This window comes from Emydura macquarii, unplaced genomic scaffold, assembly GCF_026122565.2.
Source record: "Emydura macquarii macquarii isolate MOO-44397 ecotype Brisbane River unplaced genomic scaffold, CSIRO-AGI_Emac_v2 contig_587, whole genome shotgun sequence".
NCBI classification, from domain to species: Eukaryota; Metazoa; Chordata; order Testudines; family Chelidae; genus Emydura; species Emydura macquarii.
Window position 1 is genome coordinate 11,388,233 of NW_027130724.1, and position 21,122 is coordinate 11,409,354.

Here is a 21,122-nt window from a genome sequence, read left to right on the forward strand (position 1 = left end):
TGCTTAGAACCTAAGAGGAAGCCCTCAATGTTATGTTCTAAACTACACTTTTAATTAAATCTCCTCATTTTATTCACTCAGTAAAAAAAAAAAAAAAAAAAGAAAAGAAAAGGCATATACCTGTACATAGATACATATAAGTAGGACTAGGATATAGGGAGCATTAATAGTATCTCTCGTCTTTTCCAGGAAAGAACACGCTTTGAGAATTTAGGCCCACAGTTAACAGGGAAACCCAGTGAAGATGGGAAACTGGGCCCAGGAGTCATTGACCTTACCAGGCCAGAAGATGCAGAGGGTGAGTTGCTGTTATGAATACATTAAACACTGCTTCCTTAATTCCCACAATGTGACATGGAATGGACACATAACTGTGTGCCTTCCAGTATCTCGGGAGATGTGCAGCTAAATTCCTGGGCACAAATTTAAAACAGTTAGCACATTTTGTCAGATAGTCACATAGTCAGATAGCAAAGGTTACTCTGAGCCATTCAGGATATGTCTGCATTGCACACTAAGCTTGGGTCTGTGGGACCCAGGCCTGTAGACTCGGTGTTTCCAACTTGAGTGTCCACACTCCATTGTAAAACTGCATTTTCGATCGCTGGACCTGGGTCTCACAGCTGTGTTAACATGTCCGGACTGCATTATGCAGAGTTTCTGAATTGTATCTGCGGCTTCACTTGCGTCCACATGACAAAATGGCTTGGACCTGAACCTCAGAGGAACACAGGCTCTGACCCACCCCTCCAGCAGCGTTCTGGGTCCTGAGGGCCTACTGACCCAAGTCAGATTATAGGTTGTTTGCTAGCTACTTCCTTGAATTACTATGTTGCCTGTGGTTGACCACCTAAGTGACCTGATATTTTTTCTGCTCGCTGAATCTTTCTAAACAGGAGGATAATGAATGGAGAATAATGTATAAATTATTTACAGAAAGAAGTTTTGGATAAATAATCATTCATGCTAAAATTAATAAAACTCTCAGGAATCAAGCACATTTTCGCAAATACTCTATAACTTTCCAGATACTCCTAAATGTAGAATTTCTATCTCAGGGGAAATACTGATATTTTGACAAGTGTTTTTCTCCAGAATTGGGGTGAAAAGACATGCAAAACATTTCAACATTAACCTACCATCCTCCTGGTCTGCCTCAGTGTGTTAAAGTTGAGGTTAAGATGACTTATCCAACATTCTCCTCAGAGGGCTGGGATCCCTAGCCACACTGCATTTCCCATGATGTTCTGCAGTCATGGAGTCCCATGATGCAGTGTGGCAGTTCAGCCAGCAGAGAGACCACAGTGCATCATGGAAAATGTAATCCAGCCAGGTCCATAAAGGAGACTAGGGGCATGAGAAACTCACATTACAACTCCCATGAGACACTGTGGTTGTTCTCACAGATGGCGATTAATGTAAAATTGATATAAAATATTTTATTTAGATTTTCCCAATGAAAAACTGAAATTTTTTTGCAAAATCAACATTTTCCTGCTAAAAATGTTGATTTTTACTGAAATCATATTATTCACTGAAAAATATTTCAACAAAGAATTCCTAGCCAGCTCTAAATAAATAAAATGACACTGATAATCATTGTGAACGAATCTTGGCATTTTTATCCATGAAAATATTAATGAATCAATTTTTGTTCACTAGTCAACTAACTCTAGTCCTGTTTGTGACTAGATAACGTTACTGTGTTATAATTATAAATGTTTTTACACTGTACTTTATGAAAACTGAGTATTTTGTTCTAAAACATTAAGAAATATATCTCTGATAGTTTGCTTCCTTATATCTGGAAGTAATAAATCTTAAACATTAATTCAAAACTCCATTTCATCCATTACATGTTCATATTTCTTGAACGGGATCAAGTCAGTGCCTCCTAATTTCATTCTGTATAAATGCAGATGATAAATTGTAACTAGTTTTTCTGACAGGACTTCCCTCTAGTGCTTTCTTAGTTTTGCTAATTTCCCGTATCAGCCTTCCTCTCTCTAGTGTGCTTAAGCTAGTGCCTTGAGATACACCCTGGTACTGACAGCCCATCCTGTTACTAGATAATACAGGAATAAAACCTTTACATATGTAACTTCAGTTGCTATGAATTGTGCCAGCTTAAGGACGTGTAACCCTTCCTCCATTTAGAACTAGTGGGGCAGTTGCGGTATGGTGTGTTGCCATGTGGTGAATCTGAGTTCATGAATGGATTCAGGTTACCAGACTTAGCACTAGCAACAGATAGATGTCTCTGGAAAAGGGGTGCTGGATGAACCCTTCTGCTGTTCTGTGGAAAAAAAAAAAAAAGCTGGCAGAAGCTCAAGAGTGAGCTGCTTGTTTGTCCTTCTGACTGTAGAGAAGGTTGAAGTTATAGCAGATATTGCAGTGGTGTAGATAAGACATTAAAATACCTCTCAAGTTTTATCCCTTATCCTTGGCAAGCTATCTAAGGGATGACTCTCCCAGCATAGCATGTTTGAGTGGCTCATTGAAAATACTATGGTTGAAAGGCCAACAATGAAACGAGGACCTCTGAACTGTGCAACAGGCTTTGTTAGTCTCCAAGAATATTTACACTTCTTCCTAATTGTAAATGAGGCTTGTAGAGACCTTTCCAGTTTTTCAGCATGTCACAAAAATTTTACATGTGCTAATAGCAAGCAGTGCGTACACATGTGTCCACTTTAGATTTGAGTTGCTAAGGAACTCTACAAACTCATAGTTAATCGTTGGCCTTTTGTAAGAAGTGATATTTGTTCTTTTTTATTTTGTTGTCAAGGTCACTATCTCAATGGAGTGTCACAGTTTTGTAATAGCCATAGTCACAGTCTTTTAAAATTTAGCGTGTTTAATACTTCCCATTTTGTATTGTCTTTGTTTTTCTCTTGTTCCTTTTTATCCCTTTCATTTTTGATTTGATGGTATGTTCTGGGTTGCCATGGGTGTGGTAGGGACCATCTATACAATACTGGTAATGCATACTGCCTGTTATAATATATGGTATGACTACACACATAATAAGTATTTATAAAATTACATATTAAGGGGCAAATCTTGACCCCAGTCCTCTATGGAGAGACAACTGAAGCTCTATGATCCAAGCTGATTCTGTTCCCAGAGCTTAAAGCTGGAATCCTGATTGAGTGAGTATGCGTCAGCCAGACTTCTTTTCCTTTCTGGGCCTTTGGATATAGCATAAGGAAAGTTCAATACAGGATCTCCCTGATTTCAGAAAAGTGTGGAGGAGATTTCTGCTCCTAACTGACAGACAGACACAGATAACATTTCAGGGTCAACCAGGAACTCTGAAAGCTCCAATACCTCACAGTCCCTACAGAGGAACCATAATGAATGAAGTGTTGCTTCCTGCCCCCCCCCCCTCCTTGAGGCAGGGAGAAGCAATTGTGTATTGCATCTAATGCGTCTTCCGATTGGCTTGTCCTTCCTTAGGATTGATGAGACTGGCACAGAACCAGCATGCGCAGGAACGAAAAACTAACCTAATACTTATTCCTTCGGGGTCTGGCTTTAAAGCAATACCTCCAATTCAAACACAGAGTCAATGGGACTATTCCAATGCCAACGTTACCAGTAAACCCCCATTTAAACCAAAGAGACTATCCTCAGAGCAGCAAAAGTTTTGAAAAGCAGCTACTTTGTGTATGCATAAACTGCTTTGTACAGCTAATTGTTTAGCCATTAAAACAAATACAAAAGCCTGCAAAAATGTGTTTTTAAGGCCAAATTTTCAGAAGTCAGTGCCTAAGTGATGCCTGCAAAATTGCACCCACATTCTACAGCTGTATATGCAAATGAGTACTTGGATGCACAGCTACCCATTTGTAATGTGCAAGAGCCTGTTTGAGAATGCGGGAAGTGCATGTGTGAGTTTTGCTGAGTGTCCATGTATAGGAATCTGGCCCTTAAAATCCAGGTGTTTTTTAATTTGGAAGGTGATAAAAAGCATTGATCTGGACATGGCGGTGAAATGAGGGCAGACGCAAAGATGGATTTTAAGCCACAGGCCAGAGCTTTTATTAAACTTTAACACAGTGGAGGGGCATGACTTATCATCACCCACATTCTGCTATATGAGGCATTTCAGTGGTTTCAGTTTAGGGATTACAGGGCTCCTCCCATGGCAACCAGAACTCAGGGTAGGCTGTCTTCAGTCTATCCCCTGAGGACGCCGCTTGCTATGAGTCCTACCATCCTACGCCCACTGTGAGGGGGGACAGAGGGTACAGAAGGGTGGGGATCTCACCCTATCCCATGAGCTCAAGGCCCATCACCCAAGTCTTTCTCCTCTGGGAATAGTTACTTCTATATTTTTAACCACACTGGAAACTGGCCACCAGTCATGACAAATTAACAATTGTGCCAAGTACCTCAGTTACCGCATTCCTACTTAACCTACTTGGCCCATGGGAGAAAAAAACTCTCGCTTTACCCATAAACAGATGGTCGACTATAACTGCAGCATCTTTCAGGCTCGATTCCCATTTCCAGCTCAGGGTAGGCATGGTGGGGATTCTGGAACAGAGCTGAAAGAGGCTCCACAGGGCCCCTGTTCTAGGTTAAGCCCCTGGAGCTGAGGAATGCTGCCAATCAGCATCCCTCCTCCCCAGCTCGCCAATGGGTGCCAGAGACTCCAAAAGGTGGAGGGGGGGAGGGAGGTACCTGGGATCTCTCGGGGAGTGTCTCCCCTCCCTTGCTACTGAGGCTCCCCCCTTACATTGCTAGCCCCATCAATTTCCCCACCCATTGTGGGGGTCGGTGGCATTTTGAGACTGCTTTAAAGAATGATATCACTGTACCAGTTTTTTAATATTATATTTATTGTTAAATAGCAAATAGAACTGAGCCTTTATTTTATGGACTGGGGTTATTGTTTTAGTTTCACATTCAGAAAATGGATAAAATCCTTCCAACCTATTACATTACCAGAGTTTTAAAACTTTGAAGTTATGAAATGTCACTAGTTTTTTTAAAATGCTGATTTTTTTTTTTATCACAGACCTTTTTTATTAAGACAAATTTCTGAGCCAAGAACTCCAAATATAGTCCCCTTCTGCTTCAAAACAATTATGTTTTAAGCTCAAGGAAAATTTCTTATTATAGGAAACAACAAAAGACATTTATCCATAGTGCTTTGCTCTGTGCCAGTGTAATAATAGCAGGCAATGATTTCTCTCTACTGATTAATACCTTGTATCAATATACGACGTTTCCAATAGGGCATCACCCTGACTTGTAAAAGCCAAAAGTCATATTTTCTTTTAATTCTAGGAGTGCCTGGAATACTTGGTTCATCAACCAGAAACTCAAGAAATTATAAGTATCTTATTTTGGAGGCAGGGGTTATAACATTACAAGTATTGAAGTTCATTACATTTGGCTGTTTTGAGATTACAAACCCTAATTATGGAAGGGTGTAGACTTAAGTTTAAGATGTAATGGTGTTGTCTCCTCTCAGTAAATGCTAGTTGGAATTAACTATGCTTACCAGGGGACAGATACACCTCTGAGAGGTGATCTAATGTACAAAACTGTTGTTTAAAGTTTGCAACAGTTGTAATGGTCTTTGCCTCTTCTGGCTGAAGGCCTGGCAAGTGACTATAAAAGTTAGCACTACGAACAGCTAATGAAATGATAGAGCTATTGCTTTATGTACCATCTACATTGAAATGAGAACCGTGTTTGAAAATAATGTTCATACAGGATTCGAACACAGTGTTGCCAACTCTTGAATTATCTGGTTTTTTTTTAAAGCTCCTGGAGTCATTTTGTTATCTGTAAATCTTAGCTTTTATTTAAAAAAAAAGATTAAAAAGTAAGTTTCTAGCCCTCATAGTTGCTAAGAAAATCTTTAAGTGATTTGAGTGCTACCTAAAGGCTCAGAAACCAGAAGAAAAATAAAAAGAACCATTTTTGTAATTAAAATCTCATGATTTCTAACCCAGTAGCATATTTTTGGGGCCTGACTCATGGTTTTTGAACACCCCAGATTGGCAGTACTGAATTACAACTAGACAGTATGGACAAGATGAAACATGATTGAGCCTAGACAAGGCTGACACTTGTTTTTGAGTGTGGCTCTAACCAGGTTTTCCGCATTCATAACAGCTGGCCAAACTATGTTAGAATATGATTCAGCAGCAACCATATTTGAACCCTGTTTTAACATGTAACAAAAAATCAATTTGCAAGCACCCAGAGGATACTAGATAATAGCCAACATGCATGCGTAATGAACAAATTCTGCCAAACCAACCTAATTTCTTCCTTGAATAGGTTCACTGGCCTAGTGGATATAGGAGAAGCAGTTGATGTGATATATCTTGATTTTAGTAAAGCGTTTGACTCAGTCTCACATGATATTTTCATAAGCAAACTAAGGAAATATGGTCTAGACAAAATTACTGTAAGGTGGTTGCATAAATGTTGAAAGACCATACTCAAAGAGTTCTTACCAGTTGTTCACTGTCAGACTTGGAGGACTTATCTAGTGGGGTGCCACAAGGGTCTATCCTAGGTCACTACGTTTCAATATTTTCATTGATGACCTGGATAATGGAGTGGCGAGTATGCTTATACTGAACTGGAAGCAACATAAAATCTGTCTACAGCCAAAAATCAAAGTCTCTAATGCTCTTGTCCTCATGACATTGCTCTGTCAGTGTGAAACATGGACCTGTTATCAACAGGACATTTAAAAGCTTGACAGTTTCATTTGCTTGACAGTTTCATTTCAGAGAACCTACAACAGTTGCTGGGCATCAAATGGCAGGACTGGGTTTTCAATATGGAGGTTCAGTTGGCTTTGAGATTCATTTGATCTGCACCCAGTTGAGATGGACTGGCCATGTAATTTGTATGCCTGAGACCCATTTATCAAAGCAAGTCTTATATTCTGAATTAAGCTCCAGCAATTGTAAGCGTGGAGGGCAGATAAAATGCTTCAAAGGCACCATGAATCAAAATCTGCTCAAAACTAACATTTCTGACCTTTGAGCAGCTGGTGAGTGATCATATTGCATAAGCCTATGCTATAAGGGAATCATGAGAAGAATCGTGTTGAGCGGCTGGAAGCATAGCACCAGGCACGGAAACAACATGCAGTTCTGTCAACACAGCAAGGCAAATGGCTCTGTGGCCAGTGCAGTAAAAGTTGTTCTCCTCAAATTGGTCTATAGATGTCAATTAATACAAACTCTGATCATCAATGTCATCCTTGAAATCAAGGTAACTAGAATCATCATCATCATGCTTATAAAATTTGAGGATGACACCAAGTTGGGAAGGATTGCTAGGACTTTGGAGGGCATAAAAAATGACTTTGACAAATTGGAGATTTTGTCTGAAATCAACAAGATGAAATTCAATAGACGTAAGTGCAAAGTACTACACTTAGGTAAAAAAAATCAAATGCACAAATACAAAATGGGGAATAACTAACTAGGGAGTAATACTGTGAAAAAAGATCTGGGGTTTATAGTGGATTACAAATTCTATATGAGCCAACAGTGTGATGTAGTTGTGAAAAAGGCTAATGTCGTTCTGGAGAGTATTAACAGGAGTGTCATATGTAACATGTGGGAGGTAATTGTTCTCAACACTATACTCAGGACTGGTGAGGCCTCAGCTGGAACCCCGTGTCCAATTCTGGGGTGCCACACTTTAGGAAAAGTGTAGATAAATTGGAGAGAATCCAGAGGAGAACAACAAAAATGATAAAAGAGAACCTGAGCTATGAGGTTTTAGAAAAGCTGAGCTATGAGGAAAGGTTAATAAAAAAAAATGGTTATGTTTAGTCTTGAGAAACAAAGACGGGGAATCTGATAACAGTCTTCAAATATCTTAAGAGCTGTTATAATGAGGACAGTGATCAATTGTTCTCCATGTCCATTGAGGGTAAGACAGGAAGTAATGGGCTTAATCTGCAGGAAAGGAGATTTAGGCTAGATATTAGGCTGGATATAACTTTCTAGCTATAATGATAGTTAAGTACTGATATAAGCTTTCAAGGGACATTGTGGAATCCCCATTATTGGAGGTTTTTAAGAACAGGCTAGACAAACACCTGTTAAGGATGGTCTAGGTATACTTGGTCCTACCTCACTGCAGGAGGTTGGATTAGATGATCTCTTGAGGTCCCTTCCAGCTCTGCTTTTCTATGATTCGGTGTTTTTGTAAAAATCAGTTCCCTTCTCTGTGAATACAGGTTGTTAGGTTTTGAGAATCTTGTCTTTGTTCAAGTCCTGATGGAGACATTAATTACATAGGTACCCGATTTATCATTTGAAATGTTAATCTTGTGTCTCTTCTATTGAATCAAATGCCTTGCTATATGTGCCTACTAATGTAGTATGTATGCCAAGTGTAGTCAGTACTGGAACAGCTCCTTCTATTTGTGGGCTTGTGGTCAAATGTTTTGTTAATATGCAGAAAGTACATTAAGGTCTTGCTCTAGTGGGTGGAGGCCTGCAGAAAAGATATAAATGCTTCTATTAGCAACTAATGTTGCTACTTTAGCTTAGGTAGTAAAGTTGTAGCTTTTGGTTTTGAAGGTCATTGTTTAAAATCTCAGTGGAGATGTGATCCTCACTCATGCAAAAGAATTCCTTCTGTTAAAGGGAATGTAGTTTTTGTGATTAGAGCATGGGCTTGGAGTAACAATTTATGGATTGTGTTCTTGGCTTTGCTGCTGACTCATTGTCTGCCTCATAGTTGTACTGCGAAGCTAAATTACTTAATATTTATAAAGCCAATGGTGACTTTTGGATGAAGACGGCTGTATTGGTGCAAAGAACAATTAGGAAAACTGTCACCTCTTGTATCGATTTATACTGTATAATCAGGGATGTGTGAGTTACATGCGTGGCGTCATAATTTGCCAGTTGGGGCAGCTTGTGCGAAACCCTCCTCCTCACTGCAGAAGTCCTTTTTTGTGTGTGACAACTTTGCTAATTCTGGGCAGTTTTTGTTTATCTGCCACTCCTTGCTTTACAAGGAATCCTAGCTGTGTCCAATGAACATGCTCTATAGCCATGAGAAAGAGCTTGCCAGCCAGCTAGACTTCTCACAATGATACTTAGCCTTCAGGAAGCAAATGATCAGCCTGGAAACTGAACTTATCAAGAGCTGTCAACATTCCCCCAGGACCCCAGTCTTTCTGAACATGCCTTGACTGGCTTGTCCCCTTCCCTTTAGTTTCTTCATGCTCCTCCTGGCAGCCAGAAAGATGGGAGCAGAGGCGCCCCATCCACCAGAAGGTTTTTAGAGCCCTTTCTTCCTCCTTTCCCACACTCTCACTCCCCAGTCCCCAATTTTTATGGCACACCAATATTGACTCCTGAACAGAAATTAAGAAGCAGCCTAAAATACATTGAAAAACAATCACTTGGGTTTTCAAATGATAGTATACGTTAAATATAATACAGTTGTTTAAAAATATCTACTTTCCTAAAAGTTCCTTCTGTGCATCTTGCCCTGCCAAAGAATATCCAGCTTCTAGTTTGCTGCAGAATTCATCACTGGAGTACTGCTGAAACCAGAGGGCTTTGGTGCAGAAATATAGCACGCCCTTCAGTACTCAGCTCTGTAAAATAATAGTGGTCAAATAGATGTGGTTAAATAGATAGAACTGCAGAACAGATATGTTCTGGAAGACTGATTATATTATTGGAGAGAACATGTTGTCGTATATCATGTTATTCATGGAAGCCTACTATCTGTGATGAATGCAAATCTTTGCATTAAGGCAAAGAAAAGTATCATTTTTATCTCATGACACAAGCAGGCTGCAACTAGACACATCAGGGTCTGTTCATTCAAGCTGGAATTTTCAAAGGGGCCTAGAAGAGTTAGGAACCCAAATCCCATTGAGGTAGTTGAGTGCCTAACTGTTTTAGACTCCTTTGAAAATTCCACCCTCATTGAAGTAGGTCCTATTCAACCAGTGACTATCTAATCTATATGTCTTCTCTCTTGGTTATTGCAGTTCACTCCAAACCATGATATCTTAGTACATCTGATTTGGCGTTTGACTTGAGTCAGCAATATTGTTATGGATTGTGGGGCACAATCATTACAGAGTAGGGTGGCAAATTCACTGAGTAAGTGGCTGGTGGAGAAAGAAATGTATCATGTTTGGGTTCAGTGCAGGTACAGCTAGTTCCCAAGACACCAGGGAGCAGATGGATGGTTGGAGCAGCAGTAGTTAATACACGTGTAGGGAGTGAAGAATAGGTTATGTGCCTGTGAGGGAAAACAATGTGCTGGCTGTGGAAAAGAAAGGGAGGCTGCAAGCTTCAAGGAATGAGGAATAGATGGGTGAGCTGCCTAGGGGGAAGGTGAGAGTGTGGAGTAGAGGTGGAGAAGTGGTGAGAGGAAGACTGAGAGCTAAGGAACGATGAAAAAATAACAGGCACCTTTTGTATCTCCAACTACCAGCTTGCTCCCCAGTTGTCAGAACCCCACTGTTCACTCCCTCTATAACCTGTACAAATGCACACAGTGACAGGTGTCCTGGTTTTGCATTTCAGACTTCAGAGTGATGATATATAAAGTGCAAACCTCTTAACTAAAGAACAGATAAACCTCTTAAAGAGACACATTTGCAGTATCCCTAAAGTTCCAACATGCTGTTAATGCTGACTGAGCATGATGCCCACTGCATTCTTCTCATAATAAAGCAACTGTTCCTGCAAAAAGGTGGGCAGCAAAAATCCACTTGTGAAAAAAATTCTTTTTTAACTCCACAAAAGGTGAACTTGGACCTGTCAGGGAGAGGTAAGTGAAATAGATTTCCTTTTCATGTAAGCAGATCAATCTTGGCAGCCTGCCAACACAGTCCAAAACTGTGAGGTAACATGTTTAACACCCTACTATGCTGAGGTGTAAACAGCAGGTATTACATGAATGACAAAGCACCCTCTACTTTTGTGACAGTGCTTCATAAATACTGTGGAAAGAATGCTTCTCCATGCCAGTATTTGTCGCACATAAATATTTGTAATAGTTGCTATGGCAGTTGAGAAAGGAAAGATTAAAATCAGGAAATGGTGAAAGCTGTCTGTAGACAAAGAAGTGTTTCCAGAGAGAATACAGAAAGCTCAAACCTTAGATGTCTTGTCCCCTGTAGTATCTTTATCTGCCTTTGATAAACTAAAATCCCCCAAATGTGCCTTTATTACTTCGAGATTAAATCACTTCTTAATGTCTGAGTTATAGGGCTTGATATTAAAAGGCGGCCTCCATTAATTGTGGGTGCCATTTGTAGCACTTAGACATCTACCTGATTATATCTGAAATTTGGATGATGTGCCTAATTGACCAGGATTAACTAATAATATGTTGGGGAAAGGATGCAAGTTCCATATTTCAGTTGAGGTGACGAAGACCTAGGTCCTGAGTCTGATTTTGTGTATGGCAGTGTAAATTGGGAAGCACTCCATCAAAGTCAGTGGAGTTCCACTGGTTAAATGCCTGCAAATGAGATGAGAATCAGGCCCTCTGTCTTAAGGACTGTTCCATTGCTTTGCTGAGGGTAGCCGCTTTATAGATGAGGTTGCTGCCAGTCCTCACGTACAATTTATGGGAGGAACTCCCAACTCAAGTGATTAATCTGAACTACAGAGTGTGGACTTCCCACTGCATTGAAAACTACTCCTCTCCAGACACTAATATTTAAAATACAGGATGATTCTCACTTTCTGAGTTATAAATCTGGCAGTCCTACACATAGTGTTACCTTTGGATTTTCAACTGTCTTCTTGTATTTTTTTTCCTACTGCTAAGCGTAAGTATTTCTCATTTGCTATTTCTGTGCTACAGTAAATGATTCTTTTATAATAGCACCTTTATGTTAAAAATGATTATAGTAGAATTGCTAATATTATACAGCCACTGTTACAATGCTCTGAGTATTATATGGAGGTGCCCATTAGTGCAGCTATAGTTAAGGGCTTGTCACAATTTCCATTATATAGTAAACCATTATTTTCAGGAATTTAGAACGAGACTGTAAAAAATAACTCGAGGCTGAAGCTTTACACAGAAAGTCTCAGCCCATGAGAAAATTATTGTCACAAATGTAGAAGGCAGTCAGTCTGCTCACCCTATTTTTAAGTTATGGGAGTGAAAAATTAAATATAGTAGTTCCATGATTTAAAACATTTTTTTTTCACACTCTGAAGGCCAAATTACTCTTGGAAGGGGCTGCCTCTCATGTCAGTAGAAACCCTATGGGCCAAATGCTGAGCCCTGCCTAAATCTTCTTTGTGCTGCTCCAGTGATGCAAAAGGAGCTGAAAGCTGTGTTGCACAGGTAGCTGAGAATTCCCCCAGCAGAGGGGGAATCTCAGTTGGTTTAAGGCCACCTTTATATCACCTTCTCCCTGCCCTTTCGAGCATGGGTAACAGGGCAGGGATGGGATGAAGAACTATGCAATCTGGCTAATCCTGGGCCACTGGAATTGTCCAAATAAAGCCACTCCAGCTGGCATAGCCCGTATACTGCTCTAAATTATAGTACAGGTCATTTTGTCTGCCAGCAGTGTCAAGATCTTGGGAATGGAAAGCTGGTTTATAGCCACTTCCTTCCTCGCCACTGAGCTGCACTGAGCAGCTAGCCCCATGTGCACATCTAAGGTAAAATTTGGCTTCCAGAGTACAGAATTTTCTTCATTTCTTTGAATTTAATGTTCCAAGCAGTTAGAGGAGAATGTGTATTGGGAGTATTTGAGTATCTCTCTTATTTCCTTAAAATATTAAATTATTTTATTTTAATTTTAGGAACTAACTACAGATCAAAAGTTACATTTCAAATGCTCATGCATAATTGAGTTTGCAAAATTTGTATGGACATCTATTGTACTGCAAAATCCCATTTTTTTTAACACAACTCAGGGAATTGCAAATGGGTATTTTTGCATGCAGGTACCCAGGTTGTAAGTGTAGTTTCCTGTTTTCACTCACAAATCCTGGATAGGTAGGTGCAACCCATTTGAAAAAATTATCCCTATGAGTTTTCCAAAGATTTAATTTTTGAACTCATACCCTCGTACTACAGCTGCTGCTTCTCCTTAATCATCATTTATTGTTTATTTGTTATATATTGATTATTTTAACTATTATTACCACCCTCTAAATGTGCTAAGCAAAAAGAAATAAGAGGCGCACCCATCCTGCTTCTATATTTGCAGTCTAATTATAAATGTGATAGAATTTGTGAGAACAGCAAACACTGGATAGAAGAGAATTACTGATATTGATACACAGAATTATGTTATAAGCTAGCAAGCAACAAATCCATTTGTGGATTGAATGCTTTAAATGAGCCATTAATATAATGATTCCAAAATAGATGTTAAAATCTTTTGGCAGAATGCTTTGCATTTCAGAGTTTCTTTAGATACTGACAATTAGACCACACTGGACACGTCTTTAGGGAATTTGTACTACAAATTTCTGTCTGGCTTGAAAGCTTGTCTCTCTGACCAACAGAAGTTGGTCCAATAAAAGATATTACCTCATCCACCTTGTCTCTCTAATATCCTGGAAGTGACATGGCTACAACTACACTGCATAGAACCTCTCCCCCAGTAAGTCAACACAAAATACCTCCTTATAACTCATGCTGTAGTTTAACTATTTTAAGTCATATTTTTGCTGTACAGGGGCAAGCAAAGTTGCTTATTAATCGTTTTCAGACCCTTTTTTCTTAAACTGTAACTAAAACAACGTACATGTCAAATTTGAAGTTATGCTGCCATTATTCTCTGGAGTGAATGGCCATTCTTTGGTCTCCATCTTAAAATAAAATAATGGCCAAGACATGAATGGGTCCAATCCTGTGGATCTTGTTTTGGCGAAACTTTGTTAGATGTCATGTCTTATTAAAGACTGTAAAATATGGCCCTATGTTTTAAAAATCAATATCATGCTTTAAAAATCATATGGGTATCGTCATGTTAGGAGGTGTTTGAAATCATGCTGGTAGCAATTCCACTGATGATATGTTGGCCATTCTGATATCAAATAAAATATCCCTTTCACCTGAATTAGTGTTGTTTTGGCTTTCAATCTGATTGGTATAGTAACAAGAATGGCTTAGCTGTCATTATAGTTGTTCCAAAAAAAGCAACTACAATGTCACCGGAGTGTGTCATATACCTTTTAATAATAGTAATAATAACCAGCATTATAAAGTGCTTCTCATCTGCATAGCTAATCTGTGAGAGCTATTACTTTGTTAATTTCAAAACAAACATGAAATGCAAAAAATGATGTCGGTAGGGAGGCAATGTATATAATGGTTAGACTTGATGACTGAGAGTTCCACTTTACTCACTAGCATTGGGCAAGCTGCATAATCTGTAATTTACGTATGCCTCACTTTGTCCTTCAATAAAATGGGTTTAATGATATCTACTTCATGAAGGGGCTTTTGTTAATGTTTGTAAAGCATTTTGAGATCCTCAAATGAAAAATGCCATGTGAATGCAAAGTCTTTTTATTACAGTTAATTAATTTATTTTCCAGAAATATAAAATCAAGGCTATTTCAGCATCCTTCTTTGTACCTAGAAGTTTCTCAGGTCTCCAAAGACTCATTTTCTTTCCATTTGTGCTACAGCACTTAGGAATAAACTTACCATTGTGGGCTTAAATCAGACCCTGAACAGTAATTTAACACAGTTCTGTATTATTTAATAGATGATTGCATTGTTTTCGACTATATAGTATGCCACATTTCAATAAGGGTTAGTTTTGCCATAAAATGTGGTTAAGAAAGCTAAACTGTTTGTGTAAACCATCAAGAAAATAGCTGCATTTAAGGGTTTTGACTCATTTGTACTTTGTGGATTTGAGCAAAATTGGTTGCTGTTTGTGGAGGTGATAATAGCCTATTTAAAAATATTTTTTTCAGAGTTTAAATTCAAGTCACAAATCAGCACTTACACTGTTGAGTGAACTGCTGCCATTGATAAAACTTAGAAGACTTGATTTTATTTTACACACAAAGAAGTAATATTGCACTTTTCATTTTTTTAATGGAGAAAAAAAGCATGCAAGTTGTGTAGATGTTTAAATGTATTGATGCTCTGTTTTAATTAAGATAAAGCACTTTGTTTGCATATGTAAAGCAAATGTAATAAAAAGGAAACTCTCTGCCACCAAAGCTGAAAACAAGGGACTTTGGAAAATATATGCTGATATATAACTGGCTAGAATTTCCTTCATTTTGCAAAGCCACGAGCCACATGCATCAGCTCACCGCAAAGTCATTAGGTCTTTTTAAGCTCAGATGAAAAACATTAACAAATACCACAAAAGGCTTTAGTATGGCCCCTTTGTTCATTCACATATGGCAGTTTATAACTCCTGTGCCACTTGGGTCGTGTGTTTGTTTAAGCTGCCTCCATCAGGCCAGCCCTGAAAGAACAAAAGACATCTTGAGCGATCCTAAGCAGGAAATGGGCTAATCTAAACATGGTTTGTGACACTATAAGTAGAATAGAAGAGGGAGGGATTGATTAGTCATTAATGTCCAATTGACTCCATATGGATGTTGCAATAATAAGGCCTTTTTCAGTGCAGTAGCAGAGTTATTGAATTAGAGGTTTATGTTTCCTCAGAGCTGACCTTAGGGAATTCCCTTTTGATTCTTCTTGTTGATGTTTAAAGAGAATGGAGACTCTAATAGGAAAAATAGAAGCCTTATCTGCAGTAACACTTGCTCAGAATATCATAATTGGGTGTTGCGTTAACGTAACAGAGGGTTTTTAACCTCTGCTACAGTGTATTTTTAATTCTTAGTAGTTACTTAGCACGCTTTAATGTCTTTGGAGGTGAAATATTTTAGAGCCCATTAAAATGTTACAGTTAATTTCATAAATCAATCATACATTTCTCAGGTTTTTTTTCCTTCCAGGCACCAAGTGCTGTTCATGAGAGATGTTGGACCTTAGAATCTCAGCTGAATAATATTTGTTTAGTGTTTGGAGTGAAGGCATCCTGGTGACCAGACACTGCCGTGCAGGATACCTGTGCCTCAGAGTGACTAGAGACCTCACACCCCTTGGGCTAGTGATTTCTCTGTTCTGTTGTTAGCATTGCAGAGTGTCACACACCAGACAATTGATGGGAGTAGGATTTGACAGTGGCTCTTTAAGTACCCATATATTCTACCTTCCCTGCTGGTAATAAAGTGTCATCTGCGTGTGGATGGGGATATAAAGAAAATAAAGAGGTAAAAAGGCAGAGAAGGGATAAGAAATATGGCTATAACCCTAGGACTTGCCTTATATTCTGCTATCAAGCAGAAAATGATGTCACATTTTGCAACATCAGACATATGAATTTGTATCTTAACATATTAGTTCAATGAAATGGTATTTGTTGTATTTTTCAGCTCTCTAAAGCTTCCGCCCATCCATTAATTTCAGATGTATTTTGGTTTTAATGCTTGTAAAAATATCAGACTAGCTATACTGGAGACTGCTATCCTCTGTCCACAGAGGCGGTACAGAACAGAGAATTGGAAAGTCAGTTTTTTCACTTTATCCTGTTTTGTCCTTACCCATATTCTGGAGGGATCCATTTCTAAAAACAAGTCTATCATCCCAGTTTCAAAGCCCATTTAGTCCTTGGCATCTCTGCCATGACCAGCAATAGCAATGCTCATAGTCCATATTGGGATGCAGTATTTTATGATGTGGCCACCAGGTTCTCCTATTTGGCCAAATCAGAGGGCAGAGCAGCACTTGGGGGCTGTAAAAGATCAGGGAGATGTTGAAGTTGATAGGAGTTTTGTAATTAACTTCAGTGGAGGCATGATTTCAGCCATAGACTAGAAGACTGTCCCTTCTCTAAAGAGCTTACAATCTAAAAGACAAGACAGGCAAACAACAAATAAGCAATGTATTTACAATTTACAGTACAATTTCCCCAACATCCCACTCACATGACAATACCCTCTCCTCTGTCCAGATGCTGACCAAACTCCTTCCCAGTCCTTATTCACTCCAAGTGCCCTCTTTCTCTCCTACCAGCCCCCTAGAAAAACACTTAGCCTCATCTGGTTGTAGAAGATTTTTTTGAAGTTTAAGTGCTTGGTTGGATCAGGGCCATAGTATTTTAGCTTCTCCTTCATTTTGTGCTGTCCTTTGACCATGTGTAGACTTCATACGCTAATCCTGAATTTAACTCCTCCGGAGGAGCTAAAAACTGTGACTCTACAAAAAGTAGTCACTCTCCTCTAATCTGTTTTTAGTTTTGCATTATCACATCCATGGTTCAGCTCAACAGAAGCTGAAGAGCAGGAAAGCAAAGCAGCCCTCCACTTCAGAAGCTGAAAGTGTCACTTCCAATATAGGCCCAGCCTCTGTTGGGCTGAGGAGTAGATTTCCCTGCCAACTAAGCCAATAGGGCAGCCAAATCTTATGCTTTTGCAACAATTTTGAATCCCAACCAAACTTCTCATTCTGGAAGTCAAACAGTACACTAGTGAATAGCCTATTAATCACCATAGCCAGACAATTGTTTTGTTTCTGTAATGTACAGTATGTTGCACATACTCCTGCAGTTGTGGGACACTTAGGACAGACAAGTTCTGTGATTGTTAATTATTTTTAGAAGCTCATTTTGCAAAGATTCCTTTGTCAGAGCCCTTGGGCCTAGTGGCAAATATTCACTCAAAGATCAAGCAGGGAAAAGCTCAACTTTTTTTGGCTGCCTTCTCAAATCCTTCAGGTATGGACTTGCTCAAAGCAGATGCAACTAGAACTTTGTGTCCTTTTTGGGATGTTTGCAGTTTATCACTCTAATTAAAGATTGTTTCCTAACAAAAATATTAAATTAAAATAGATTACAAGGACTGTAGTTTCATCTTCCTACTCCAAATTATAATCACTCCAAATAAAGAATTCTGTCCTACAGTCCTGATACCAGCAAAAGCCCCATTGAAGAATATTGGACTTTTGCCTGCATCAGAACCAGAAGATCAGGCCAAAACTTTATTAGAAACACCTGAAGACAAACTCATTGGCCAACTGCATGTATTGGTGCAATCAAAAATTTAAAGATGTGTTTCCTAACAATGGCAACTGTAGATAAACACAGTAGCTTGTAAATGGCATGGTGTGGCAGTTATGCAAATCAAGACATGATTTTCAAATTAAATTGTATTTTAAATCCTAAATTGTTTTTTTTTAAAAGATCAGTTTTGAAATTTGTGTAGTGTTTAACTATTATCATGGCTACTTCTGCTGGCACAAAAGCTGACCATCAGAAGCAAATTCAGTGTTTTACTTTTAGACAATATATGATGCATTATACTGCTCCAGAGTAACCCTATTTCATTTGTATCCACTGCTCAGAGCTGACGGTTGTTTTCCTGATACCCCTATGGTGTTATATTAGCATGTTTTGAATGCATTTGTGTTAGACTACTGTAGTTTCCTTCTTTATTTAATTATTGATCATTATACTGTAATTACAGACATAAGGAGCCAGATGCTCCCCTCTGCTTATGCTGCTGGAGTGGAGCAATATCACTGGAAATATGGCAGGGAGTGTAAACTTGGGAAGCAATGTCACCTATCTACTGAGAACAGGGAAGCCTCGTTTCAGAACTACTGCAAGGTAGCAGCAGGGAAGGAGCTTGTGATGGAAGGAGCTTGTGAGGCAAGCCGGGGATGGGCCAGTAGATCTACCACCATGTGGATCTACAAGACTAAAATCTGATGATGAGGAGGGCCCCGCATACAGTCAGGGGCTGTAGTGTGAGTGAAGCTGTTACGCAGCCATCTGCACCATACCAGTCAGTTGAGAGAGGATTGTTCCTCCTCCCCAACCTTTCTTAGCTCTTCTGTGCTAAGTGGTGGTAGGATATCCGAGTGCAGCATTTGGTCCAAGGATAGATAGACCCTCCCTTTCCCCATTTCAGGTAAACAGAAATTCTTGGAAGGTTTGTGGCAACTCCCTCATGATTAAACCCTCCCATAAATTCCTGCCATTTGCAGTCTTTTCAGTTTGTATCAGGCTTGAGGGAAGCTGGCAGAAAGGTAGGTAGAAAGCTCATTGGCACTGATTCAGCTAAGTACTTAGGTATGGGAGTAGTTCCAAGGGCCATTCATGAGCTTTGTTAGGCATGTGCTTAAGCACCTCGCTGAATTGGGACTGTAGCAAGGAAGTATGTTTATGAAGATAGAAGGTGTAAAATCATTATATATGTTATAGTTCAGGGCATCTGTGCCTATATTTACCCTCCATGGTCTACCAAGGGCACCCAATTTTAGGATCTTGGCTCCTCCGCAGTCAGCTCTCTTGGGTAGAGACCCATGTGTGTCTCCCTCCTGACTGGGGTTTTCCTGGCTGCACAGTTCCCTATCTATGATGTATATTCCCTGCAAGCCAAACTGCCTAAACAAGCCAGTGTCTGTGCTTTGCTTTCTCTTTAGAGACTATGAACAACTGTAATTGCCAACAGTCACAAATTACTACACAGTTCTTTATAAGCATGTACATTTATTCTTAAAATGAAAGCATTAAAGAGAAAACATTAAAACCAATAAAAGAATCTACACTTATGCTAAAATGCCTACCAGAGGTGCCCCCAACCTCAGATTCTGTTAGGTGTTAGTCCTTCAAAACCTACACTGGGTTTTCCCTGGGTTTACAAGTTCATAACTGTCTCAGATTCAGAACCAGAACAATCATGAATAGTTCAGGCTAGGTTGACACTTAATATTAAGTCAACTCAGCTACGTCGCTCCAGGGTTTAAAAAATCCATACCCCTGAGCGACATGGTTCAGCTCACCTAATCCCCAGTGTAAATAGCACTAGGTCAATGGAAGTTCTTCTGTTGACCTAGCTACCACCTTTTGGGGAGATGGACTAACTATGCCAACAGGAGAACCCCACCTGTCTCTGTAGTAAGTGCCTACACTGAAACTCTGCAGCAGTGCAGCAGTGTTTCAAGTGTAGACAAAGCCCTTAGTTTTTCCTTTATTTAGCTTGGATCTTTGATCATGGTCTCAGATAACAGGTGATCAGCAGACAAAAAGCCCACTTCTAAGGGCATAGCTTCCAAAGGCTATGTTTTTGCATAACCAGAGGTGAGGAATTTGTATTTACCTCCCCACTACATATCTCTCAGAAAATCCACTTCACATGTATTGTCCCAGAAGTCTATTCTTGTCACACATTTTTCAATATAGGCCTTACATCATCTCTCCCCTAGAGAGGTTACATATAATCCCGGCCCACAATAATACATAACCTTTATATTTAGTACAATGGTCCCAAAGATACTTAAACTTAATTCAGTAAAATTTGTCAAGGATATTTCAGGAAATTGCCTTATCTGTCACAGTATTAACCAGCTGCATTGAGCTATTTTTCTTTTCCATGAGTATGCTGATTGAATAACTTGTTGCAAATTTTGACAATTTTGTATAGAATAATTATTCATGTTTTTTCATTTGTCAACCAGCTTAGTAATGCTGCATTGTCATTGCATAGTTGCAAATATTGGTATTTTTAAAATGGAATAGTTATATATGTAATTATATATACATTTTTCTATTTTTTGTGTTAGTCCTACCTATTGAATGAAGTCACTAAACCACAGTGACATAGGAAAACCCAGTTAAAGTATCATGATTTTAAAATAAATATATATTCTCTTTGAGATGATATGCAGGAAGAGTCTGATCCAAACCCTGTTGAAGATAGGGAAAAGACTCCCATTGACTCCAATTGCTTTTGGATCAAGTCCTAAAAGCACATCTTTATCTTCTCCCACTCAGCAAAACCACTAACTCCCTATTGCAAAAGAGAGTGAGAGAGCAGCAGTATTAACCATCTGTAAATGTTGAACACCTCTGGCACAGTAGTTAACTCAGAATAATATTAAAAATATTTTTGCATCTGACATTTGCCACAAACCTGTCGTCTTTTATGTGCACACATGTAAGTATATAAATTGCTGAATCAGTGTCAGTTTTAAAGTAATGGCATTGAGGGCATCATAAATTTCCGTGGTGATCCTCAGGAGAAGACACTGTCGTATCTGAATGAGTGTTTTGCTTCCAGGGTAATGTA

At 39.1% G+C, this 21,122-nt stretch overlaps 1 protein-coding gene across 16 annotated transcripts in view; it reads left to right on the top strand.

Moving 5' to 3' along the window:
• Nucleotides 1-21,122, top strand: part of SOX6 (SRY-box transcription factor 6) — a 480,108-nt gene that overhangs the window by 436,786 nt on the left and 22,200 nt on the right. For all 16 annotated transcript variants that reach the window (XM_067540705.1, XM_067540707.1, XM_067540708.1 and 13 more), the window contains one exon: nucleotides 190-298. In XM_067540705.1, the coding sequence (XP_067396806.1) occupies nucleotides 190-298 (109 nt within the window). The remainder of the gene's footprint in view (nucleotides 1-189; nucleotides 299-21,122) is intronic.